General features: G+C 39.7%; 1 protein-coding gene across 1 annotated transcript; it reads right to left on the bottom strand.

Moving 5' to 3' along the window:
- Positions 1-1,263: 1,263 nt before the first annotated feature.
- LOC116251538 (uncharacterized) lies at positions 1,264-7,762 on the bottom strand. Its single transcript, XM_031625865.2, has 4 exons — positions 7,644-7,762; positions 4,712-5,135; positions 2,124-4,633; positions 1,264-1,697 (listed from the first exon to the last, which is right to left on the bottom strand). The coding sequence occupies exons 2-4, from the start codon at positions 5,076-5,078 to the stop codon at positions 1,605-1,607; spliced, it is 2,970 nt and encodes a 989-aa protein (XP_031481725.1). The 5' UTR covers positions 5,079-5,135; positions 7,644-7,762; the 3' UTR covers positions 1,264-1,604.
- Between the last annotated feature and the right edge of the window lie 4,184 nt (positions 7,763-11,946).

Below are 11,946 nucleotides of genomic sequence, written 5' to 3'. Positions count from 1 at the left end.
GGGTTAGGTGCTTTCTATAAACCTGGACAAGGAATTAGCCTAAAATTTTCAAAGTTGAACTAGGTCAGAAGCTAAGTATGCTAGCGTTGCATCCTTGAGCATGGAAAAAATCAGGGTCTTCCTTTTTTTCTTCCATAGGGGTACTTTGTCATTTTATATGAAAAATTGAACAATCATTTATTATTGACTAAACATTAGATGCTTTTTTGTAAATTTTATAAACCTTGTATAAATCTTATTTTATAGGAAAAGAATGTGAATGCCTCTTTGGCCCTAAAGCATTTAATTTTTATTTGTCTCAGATCAAGACCGTAATTTTCCATTTCTTGTGGGATTTAAGAAAAGAGCAAGATGAAACCTATATTTTCCGTTGTATTAACCGGAAAGCACAAAAAGGTCGTTCCACCATTCACAAAGATCTCCCGGTTTTTTAATAATGAATAAGCTCGTTTCAGCTTCAACATAATCCAATACAACCAGAAAAATAAACATAACAAGATCAAGAGTTAGTACAAATGTTTAACCCGGAAGACTCCATTTTTTGCTGGCTGCAAAACATTTTTGTCGGTATGAAAAAGGCTATACGAATTTATATTCCCAAATTTCCAATAATTACATAAATGGATCTTGTGTTGTTTTTTTTTTTTTTAGATCCAGACATAGAATAAGGTGCAGATTCATGAACGGGTTGCGGATGGAGTGTCTTTGCTTATTTAGGCTGTCCTGCATCTGGTATTAGTCTGATTTCTTATGTGATTCGCTGATCCATATTCAACCAGCTTACACGCACTAAGTTCGGTTTCCCCTCCTCTCCCGTGCGGTGGATTTCGTTTAAGGTTATGCCACTGGTGCCTGCAGAACAACGGCAAGCGCACGACTAACAATGGCCGCCAGACAGAAGCTTATATTCGGCGTGCGCATGAAGACAGCTGTTTCTTCGACATGAGATGGACAATAGCCGAGAATCTTCCTGGCTTGTAGGCATGTCGAATCACTGTTGTTGGGATGCTTGATGCCCTACTGTAGTTCTTCAAATTCAACAAAAATCAGCTGGCAATTTCTCCAGCATTAGAAACAAATCAACTCCAGCAACAGAACACTGCCTTGCTGCAAGACCCCCTTTACATTTTCTGTTTTCATTCATGTCAATGAAAACGAAATTGATGGATTCAAACATATTTTCCGTTGGTCGACTCAAAGTTTTCCAGTTCCACATACAACAATCTAGAGAAAGAAGTGCTTCAATGCATTGAAAGCATGACCTGATGACAAACAGAAACATTTACCAGCAAACTAAGCTTTTTCACAACGGGAAACTCCCAAATGATACTGAAAGTATACCCATTTAACATATTTACTATATATGACATCTTACAAGAACGAAGCTCACTAGAGTCCCTTTTAACACCATTACTTTGAAACCGATCATATCACCTAACGAAAAGCTACAAAAGAAGGCTAACAGAAGAAAGTAAACAGATCATAGAACCAGCTAACCTACTTAAGAACCTGCAAACAATGAGAACTTATCATGTTGCTCTCATTTGGAACAAATTTTCACTTGCTTCGCTCAGAAATTTCGGCAATATTGATCAAGTCAACCTTTATCCACGAAATCCACGAATCCAATCCCAGACACCACAGCATTCTTGAAAAGAAGCTCGCTTACAAGTCAGGGTTCTATCAGAATATTTATCCTGAGAAGAGAAAGCATAGAAAGTAAATACTATTTGAAGTTGAAAGGTTTCATATGCAAGGTTTTGTGCATGGACAAATGCAAACAAGTTTAAGCAACTGAAATGAGACTCAACAACAGGAGGGTCCGAGGACAAATTGAACCCAGCAGGGACCTGGCAACTTGCAAGTCCGATTAATTGCTTGATCAAACTACCAAAGAGTACAAATTGATTATTTAGTAATTTTAGCAAAAGATTCTTTGCTATTTCATTATTGGATAGGTCATGATAATGTTAATCTAACTAATCAAAAAGGGGCCTGGCATTGAAGCCTCATGCAAACATGTTAGCCTGATATTTAACAAGCATATGAACCATCAGTACACCTCAAGAATTATAACATTATGGCAGCAATAATTAACATAAAAAATATAGTATAGAACTTACCGCTCTTACCTGCTCAGGCTGCACTTCATCTTTCCTAATCTCTTCACATTCCTTTGCCAGGCACTCATCAAATTGGCCCACCAACTTACTGGCACCACGAAAATGAAAATCATAGCCAGCAGATCTGGAAGCCGTGAACTGATAAGGTTCCGCCCATTGTTTGTCTGCTGTACTAGAAGTTGCAGTATATTCAACTTGAGAACTCAGTAAAGGTGAACTTCCATCACACGAGGAATGTTCTCCAGCATGATGTTCCGACTCAGAAGCTGAAGAATCAGCAGATCCAGTGAATATTTCTTCCTCACTCCCTACAGTTTCATCAGTATAACTAAACTTTTCCTGATCTGATTTGGCTGTGGCTACTGTTTCATCAACAGTATACACCATTTTGTACTTCTCACTGATGTCAAGTTTGCTCACTTTACCCGATTGGCCTTCTGAAACTCCCCTTGGCATCTCAGTATCATTAGGTTCTGCACCAATATCCTGGGAATTTACAGAATCATGACGATCAAGCCAATCATTAATAGTAGCTGGATCTGATTCAGTTTGGTAAACAACAAATGAATGATTTTCGTCAAAAGGCTCCCTTTGCCTTTCATCAACTCCTGATGAAGAAGATGATGAGATAGATCCGTCCTTTTCTACTTCACCAGTCACAGCTCCATACCCTGTAATAGGGCTGCCCCCATGCTTCTCAAAAGGAAAGTTAGTTAAACAACATGTTTCATGTTGTTCATCAGCAAGATGCATATTGCCAGAGTCCCCTGGTTCAGCCAGATCTGTAGGATCAACCTCTTTCTCCTTCATACTGAGGTTTATGCACAAGGTATCTGTGGTACCACACACAGGACTTTCATCCAAATTAACAACAGAATAAGGCACATGTTCAAGTCCCATCTCCTTGTCCACTTCAGAGTACGATAGCTGCAGCAGTTCTTCAGTACTTAAGCTTGGATCCCATTCAATCTCACCATCTCTTCGTCGAAAATAACTAAATGGAGTGAAAAGATTGTCTGATAAAAAGAAGGACGATATGTGATCGGAGCTCAAATCAGCCTCTTCCAGGTTTGCTTGTCCATCGCTTTTCAAATTGGATCCATAATACTTTACATGTGCAGGGTCAAAAGATTGATCAAAGTAGGTGTGGTCCTCAACAATTACAGGACCAACTCCTTCAGCATTCCCCTCCATCATAGAAACCTCAACAAATGAAGAATGTGCAAAATGTCCAGAATCAGAAAACTTGTTGACACACTGAATTGTCTCAGGAGGTTTCCCCACACCTGAAGAACTAAATTGTGGTGAACTGTTGAAACCTCTAACTAAACCACAAAGGTCATCAAACGGTCGAGACTCTTCCAGCATATTTACTTCACTAAATTTTTCATCCAGGATAGCAGATGTGGTTTGAACCTCCACCTGATCTGTGGGACACAAATCAGAATTCTGGAGCATGTTAATGGCAGAAGCACCGACCCCAATCTCTCTTGCAACATCAATATGTTGATCCCCATCATCAAACAGTATATCTGTCTCATGCTGCACAGTGAAAGATTTCATTCCTGAAGAGGATTCAACTAGAGAGCTTTCCAAGACATTCAATGCTTCAAAGGAAACTGTTTCAAAAGTTCTTGTATTTGTGTCCTCCATCAACAGCTTTCCTGGCTGTGGCATGACCAAAGGCATCTTGGAAACTCCATCTGCAATCTGATTCTCTATGCTGGTACTCTGATGGTGAATATTAACAGCATTTTGAGTTTCTTTATCTCTTTCATCTACTTTAGAATCTCCATTGTGTCTACAATGATCATAATTAACTTCTACCACCTCAAGGTCGAGCTCATCATCAAAAACCTTGCCCTGAACATGCTTATCCACCAGCAAGCTGTCATGCTTGCACTGCTCCTCAAGCTCTTTATCAATTCCACAATTTTCATGGTCTAGACAATGTTCTTCAGGAACTGATGATTTCGCTTCTACCATATTCTGGATATTGCCTTCTTCTACGTGGTCACTTGTCATCAAACTTTCACTTTTAGAGTTATTGTCAAATCCAAACCTGGATGAAACAACAGGCATGATGAGATCATCATCAGGAAATGTTTCAGCAGCATCTACAAGTCCTTTATCAGAGTGTGATGCCACCTCAAGAGCCTGAACATGGTACCCTCTATTCAAATTAACATGCTGATAACCAAAATCAACCTCATCCTCACAACACACATCTTTTCCACACAAATTTTTATCATCCAGCTTTGCGCCAATGTCCACAGCAAGAGAATGATTACCATTGTTTATATGAAGTTCAGGCATATCCTCATCCATCCTAGCAACAACAGTTGCTGACTTGTTTGAAGCAAATCTTTGATCTTTTGTGTCCAGATTCAATTCATTTTCTTGAATATGTGACTCCTCATGAGGCAAAAGTTTCCCGTTTTCACAAATGCCTTGATCACTCACCTCCTCGGACAATGTGCCGGAACATGAGTCCGCCAAGTCCAAATATCCTGCAGGATTAGGACAACACAAATTAATACCGGCTATGGGAAGGATTGATACTACTTTGATTGAATCAGAAATTCCACCTTCTGTGCACAAACTTGCATTACCCAGCTCCATGTCAATCTCTGTAGAAAGAGAAAGTTGCTCACCACCATCAATTTCACCGAAGCCACCTATGCTATCATATGTCATGGTAAAAACCACCACTGGTTTGTTGGAAGTAAAGCTCCCACCTGCACCTGGATTCAGTTCATTTTCTAGAACTGGTGACTCATTAAGAGGGGAAAGGTTCTCATTGCTGTCAAGCCCTCCATCTATCATCTTCTCGGGCCAAACATTGGAGCTTGAGTCTAGGTGCTCATAAGATTGCATGGGAATAGCATTGCTAAAATCACTAATCACAGCAGGTTTAACAACGGCATGCAAACTTTCCATTGGCACTTGAGACATGGAAACATCAAGACCAGAATCTCTAGTATTCTCTTCACCAACAAGCACCACAGTTGCCTGCTTGGGGAAAAAAAAATTAATATGACAGAAATACAGAAAACCAGCTGCAACAGGATCATATCATGAATAGGCAGGTTTTCTTAAAGCACCGTAGACAAGCTAACATACAACTTACTAATGAACAGCAATAGTAATATCCTTGTAAGCTAAAACACTTTTAATGCACTTCACCAACTCACGTCCAAAAGGTTAAAGCCATGTGAAATTCTGTACTGTTTGATGGGCCAAATCAATGCCAACCATATCTAAGCGATATAACACTGAGAAACAAAAAGAGATAGTCCAGTTAATTTCCCAGTGGAAAATGTAGCTCCATGGAATCAACAACTACTCATGCGATAAGGTGGAGATCAAGCAGCTGTTTAACAACTATTTTCACAGCAATCTAATTCAGAGTGTGGTGGCAAATGGGGCAAGAGGTGGACCAGTGGTATACCCGGGGGACATATGAAATTTACTCCTAAATGTTAATATTCTAACGACATAAAAAACTTTACAGAAAACGGCATGTTAGTCAGTGACACCCACAAAAAGGTCACGTCAAGTACCATGTGAAATTTAGTAAAGATCATTATTAATCTTAACAGGAAAAGCTGGTTTTGAGTAAATCGTTTTTCTATTCTTAAGCATCTGTGGTTATTTGTGGAATTGAGTGGAACTTGAAAATAATTCCAATAAGTTGAAAAAAGTTCCATACAAGAATTAGAACTACAATCTGACTAAGCCAAGTTCAAGTAAACGTTGTAAAAATCGGTTTCTGAACCAAATAGGCCAGTTTAACCATTAATCGGCCATATTAAAGAGATCAATTATGTACCAATTAATTAAAAATTTAAAAAAATAAAGCATTTAAAAAACAGTTAAAAGGTGGCACATCGCACCCTTGGATCGGCCACCAATTATATTTGAATCGACCGAATCAGGCCGATTCAGAGAACACTGGTTCTTAATCCAAGCCCAGGGATATTGATGACCCATGCCCTTTTTCCACACCCGAAATAAAATGAAAGCAGAAAGACGCTCATAGAAACGCCTAGGAAAAACGAGAAAACAAATATATGCTGTAGTGTGGATGAATAGCATCCATCGGGTCAACAGTTGAAAGGATATAAAAAAAAAAAAAAAAAAGGTGCACGCAGCACGCGAAAGATTTTGATGACCTTCCTGCTTAGTATTGGCAAGAAAAAAAATATCAAAAAGAACAAAAGCAATTCAAATGACGAGTAAGAATGGCTGAATCAACACCATCACGATTCGGACAAGCGCACCATCTTGCTTTGGGTAAAATCCGTATCCATCCGTTTGGGTTTCGCGTGGCTACCTTCCGTAGAAACAATGTCGGGAACCAAATTTCATGACCACTGGGTTATATTAACCTATAGTTCAAATTACATATTAAATTTCTAAGAACTGCTAAACCAGAGCTAAATCTATCACTCTATTGGATGACATCTAGTAGCCTCTGATCACAAGAATGGTTAATGCCAAACTGCGCGCCTGTACTCTGACAATTTGAACCACCACACAAGCGCTCACTTGGATTATAAGCAAAACTAGAAGCATTTCTTCATTCATTCTCTCTCTAAATTCAGACAAATTTTATGTTAGTTAGCTCGGCATCCTCGAAACCAGGATCACCACCTAAAACATATAATAAAAAACCAAGAACTAGAGGAATTCATTTCTGATATTCTCGAAATAATGGAGAAAAAGGGGGAGGAAACAGGAGCTCGCGACTCTATTTTATTCGGAAAACAGCAGAGAAACTTCATAAATCATGTGAAAAATATTCAGTCGAAAACCAGATTTTGAAGGGAAATACTCGTGAAATGTTGAAATAACCATGATCTTCATATCGGACAAACAAACTCCAATAAACTTCGCACGAAGAAAAACAATATATACTTTCAGAAAAGCAATCGCCGACTGAATTAACAGAGAAGCGGAGGAGGAGAAAGAAGAATTCTCGAAACATTGATTCCTCATCCTTTACATAACACCGAGGATGCAACATCCCAATCACTCGAAAGCAGAAGATACATGCAAAAGCACATTTCAACAAACTAAATTGCACATGACACGCCAATGTTTTAGGAAACTCGAAAGTCGAACCAGACAACTGATCTAAAAGCTTTTAGAGAAAACTAAATTACAAAGCCAATAGGGAAAGGGAAGCATGAGGACTGGCTTCAACTCACCATTACCGAAAACTCTGCGCAGGGCGAACCAGGAATTCGCCTCTGCAATCACGATCACCTCTACACCTGACCCCAGAAAGTGCCTAGAAAGCAAGGCGGATAAAAAAAACTCGCACGTAAAGGCGACAATCCCGAGTTGTGCAAGAAATGGCGAAAGAAAAAGCAGAAGACAACAGAACGAAGAGATCTCAGACTGGTGAAGAAATGAATTCTTTAATGGCAGAAGGATCTTCAAACGCAGAGCACAGAAAGAGAGAGAGAGAGAGAGAGAGAGAGAGAGAGAGAGAGAAAAGCTGGATACGCGTACCTGAGAGAAGGAAAGGGAGGAGAAGGAGCGTGAGAATTTGTTCCTTCTTCTCTCCAAGCGTATTCCACCGGAACGCTTATGCAGAGGGCAGGAGGGATGAGTGACGACAGCGCTTGCCGAAACTGCCCTCCTCCTTTCAATTTAAGTACGCATTATATCCCAAATCTTGATAGTCAAAAGCGAGTGCTGCTTTTTGCCGACTTTCTCCTTGATAAAGGCTAAAATGACACGGGGCTCCTGCCCCCCTTGGCCGGATGCCCTCCTTTGGCCATCGGCGGCGGAGTGCTAAAAATGGAGCACATTGTTCAAGTTTCAGACTTTGCCAGTTTTTAGCTTGTTGTGTTTGTTTTAACGGATGTCATGGATCTAAGGTCTGCCTTTTTTTTTTAACATGTAACATGAATTTAAAATTCATTATTTCAAAGTACACCTTTTATTTAATGCACCCCTAGAATCTAAGATATAAGTCTTATCAAATGCAACCTTTTAACTGTCACTTATTGTATGTTTGGTGGATCCAAATTCATGCACCGTTGGTTATAAAAAAAATGCATGAATTCACCTAACAAGAGTATTTGACAATAGGAACATTCGAGACTGATTTTGTGCTTAAATGTTCCATTGTCAAATGCCCCTAAAATGAATCATGTCTTGAAAACATTCAGTTTGTAATTTCCAGATTTTACTTCTTTGGAAAGAAAGATGTTTTTGAAATTAGACGTAACATAACTAGTTCAGGTTTCTAAAGCAATCTTTACGATCGTCTTGTTTAAAAACCTAACAACGTTTTCCCAGCAATACTAAATTTCAGTCACCTGGAAGTGTAAAGTTTACCTGAAGATTAGCGGAGAGGTTCTTTTTGTCCAAACTGCGTTTGACATGAATGGGACGAGTGAGCGAGGAGATTTTAGTAAATTGAAATTCAGGAGATTCTACGTCAATCATGGACCCGATTTCCCGCCATCGGAGGGTCGTATCAAAAACACTAAACTACCAATATACCCTTTCTTCAAACACTCGTCATTTATTTAAACTCTAAAATAGCCGTGCCCTTTAAACAAAATGACCAATGCATAAGATTCCTCGCCGAGCCAGGGCTTGGATAGTCTCGGCGATTAGCACCATCTAACATTGGTGTTTTTATGAATCTATCCTAAATTAATTTAATGGACAAGAACAACGATGCCAAACGATCTCCACATGTTTCAATATCTTGGAACTTATAAGCCGTTCAAAGGTTCTAGTGCGGGTGGTTTAGAACTGGTGAGAACCAGACAATGGTAAGATTGACTATGTCCCGAGTTGTATATACTATATATTTGGGAATGAACAAGAGAACCATAAAAGGGAAGATTTGTATTGATTTTTTGTTTTGGAAAAAAAAAAATCTTATTTTGTTGATGAAGATAACTAGTATGGTTGTTGCGAACTGTACTTGCTTAACATTCAATGAGAATAAGTACCATTAAAGGCTGGGAGCAGGAAACAAGAATAAATTAAAAGCCAGATGCTCGATTTTTCACATGCTATTGTTCTCGTAAGATTTATTGCTCATACCCACCTCTAATTTATTGAAAGAATAAATATGAACCATTGGGAACCATATAACATTGTTCATGCTTCGAAGGTTGCTGTATACATTGATCCTTCATAAATGGGGCAGGTATGTTTGTGCACATTGATTGAAGAGCTACGTATGGGATTTGGAAGAAGAATTTATGAACTGAGAAGGACGAGTCACGAGCCGCTGGCTGCGTTTGTCTCTGCGACGTGCAGGGAGGATATTTTCGTAAATGAGCGAATGTCGGGCACGGCGGTGGCGACACTGCGAATCCAATGCGATTTTTCATCGCAACTCTCGGCGGGCGAAGGGCAATTTCAAAAGATAGGGGTATATTAGTAATTTCTCATCGGAGACGAATTCTTTACACCACCGTAGGCGGGAACTTCGACGGTGGGGCTCTCTTTTGTTTTTGAACGTCGCTCCGCGCTACGCCGGTTACGTGCGTAGGCCCATGACAGAAACCGTATTGGCGGGTATGGGCCCATCGCGCGATCCAAACCTGAAAAGTCGACCCGGTTTTAAATTTTAGAACCAACCCAATATTCGTTTGTGCATACTTCAATCCTAAAGCTGTTGAATAATCTGCAAAAAATATCTCGAATTCAATGCGCGTGGCCTGTATCGGGTAAATTTAATCTTTTGCTTATAAAAAATAATCAATAGTTAGTTTAAGACGTAAAGTTTTGCCTTAAAAATATGATGAAAATCAAACGAGGTCGTCAATCGTGATTCGTGTCATGCATGACGTGCCATGCTTACCAATAGAAAAGCACAATTCCATATACTAATATTTGAATGCACATCTTCAACAAGGCCCAATTATATAGACTTTGGTGTAACGCTTTCTCAAGAAGTTATGTCCTTTGGAAGGTGCTCTCAGTTTTATTAAAGAAGTAACAAAAAACATGTTTAGATTTATATATTTTGATTCGATGGCTTCGATTGCACTAAACATAAAACATGTTCTCCTTTTAGCACTAGCAGCCAAGAGTCGTTCTTGCAAAATTTTCAGATGGGGCAGGAGGAGCCCCATCTGTTAGTGCTACCACGCTAATAATCTTGTGTGCATGGTTCCAATTTTATCGGATGTTTTTAGTAAAACAATAACTTCGCAATCATGTACCCATTTTCCTCATCAATTCCATCCGAACTCATTACTCTCATGTCATGTTCCAGCTGGTAGCTTAATAACACCAAAACGAATAAAAAATGCACAACAATAAATGGTGGCCTTCACTCCAGAGGACTTGCAGCAACATAAGAAAGACAACCAACCAAGCGGCGAACAAGAACAAGGAGAAATAGATGTTGCCAAACTATAAATTTTACCTGTTATATAGCAACTACACGGCCGAATGCTCATCCTGCGTTTGGTTTACGTAACACAGTGTTTTGAGGACACTCTGTTTTAAAAAATATCTGCTGCTGACCGCAGAAGTAGGCTGAGTACTTGGCGACAGACTAGCGTCCATCTGTCCATCAAGAGCAGAAAAAAAAAGCGTTCTTAATCAAAACGCACCAACCCCTGGAACGAGAAGCTCCAAAATGATTGAAGTCGAACCCTCAAAACCTCCCCTTACTCGACAAAAATCAAAGCCTCCCTGCTGCATTCTCTGTTCTCCCCTCGCATTCTTGCGTGCAGCCATAAATTTGCTCTCTCCTCCTCAGATCTGTGCCTCTTCGCCAATCCGCCGCAGATAACCATCTCTCTCTCTCTCTCACACACACGCACGTCGCTCTTTGTCTGTCGTGAAGAACGACCTTGGTATCAAATTCAGTTCCCAGAGTTACATTTCGTCTGCAAAGAAGCTTCTGTCTGAGCTCAACAACGCTTTCAAGAAACCTGTTACTGGATTGAAGTTTTTCATGTTCACTCACCTGGTAAAATTCATGGTACCATTATTGCTGGTGGAGATCAGTTGCGCTTATAACGCCACCAAGAAACAGACCTATTTTGATTAGTTGATCTGGTCAGCAAGCAGCCAATAAGTATTCTATCTCGATTGACCTGAGCCATATCTGCACTTTATTGTTGCAGGCTCTTGCAGCAAGATATTAGTTCCCTCATAGGCCAGCTTTTCAAAGTTACACGGGCATCAAAAGAACGGAACGTCAATTGTGTTGAGTGGGGATGAGTAGATTGGGTGCTTTTAACTAAGCAATGTGAATTCTTTATTGACAATCCAGCAACTGGTCTTCCATTAGTTTCATTGGCATTTACTTCAGCATCCCACTTTTTGATATATTTTAGATCTTTTTTAAAAAAAAAATCATGAGAAGTGATTGCCTAATGGCTCTGCTCCTTAAGAAGGTAAGGGGAAATTTTTTTGTTACTTCAGCTTTTTTCTGTTGTAGATCTCCCAAAATCAAGGAGAGCCAACTGTGAATGATGTGATGGAGGAAATGAACACAGCTCCGCAGATCAATGGCTGATATACTCTTTCCATATTTTATCATGCATTGAGAGAAAGAAGAAATGTTTTATGAAGTGTTTTCTTTCTTTCCATTGTGAATTTTAAGTCGGGTATGCATGAGGATATGTTATACATGTCCATCTCAAGGTATAAACAACTGTGGAGATAACACCTTGTCTCTTGTTTCTATGTCTAAAGCTACCTCACCATGGTACGCCGCCGGGTCGACCCGCGTACCCATACCGGTACGCGGTACGTGGTGGCATGTTTGGATCTGGTTTTGGGTCGGAACCAGATCCAAACCATATCAAAATGGAAGACTCGA

The sequence above is a fragment of the Nymphaea colorata genome, chromosome 3 (assembly GCF_008831285.2).
Source record: "Nymphaea colorata isolate Beijing-Zhang1983 chromosome 3, ASM883128v2, whole genome shotgun sequence".
Taxonomy (NCBI): domain Eukaryota; kingdom Viridiplantae; phylum Streptophyta; class Magnoliopsida; order Nymphaeales; family Nymphaeaceae; genus Nymphaea; species Nymphaea colorata.
Note: the sequence above shows the minus strand (reverse complement) of the source record. Positions and strands in the feature narration are given on the sequence as shown.

Coding starts and splice junctions, on each gene's coding strand:
- LOC116251538 (XM_031625865.2), bottom strand. CDS start 5,078: ATGTCTCAAGTGCCAATGGAAAGTTTGCATGCCGTTGTTAAACCTGCT. Junction 4,634..4,711: donor TGCAAGTTTGTGCACAGAAG/GTGGAATTTCTG, acceptor CTAATCCTGCAG/GATATTTGGACTTGGCGGAC. Junction 1,698..2,123: donor AGCCTGAGCAGGTAAGAGCG/GTAAGTTCTATA, acceptor TTCTCTTCTCAG/GATAAATATTCTGATAGAAC.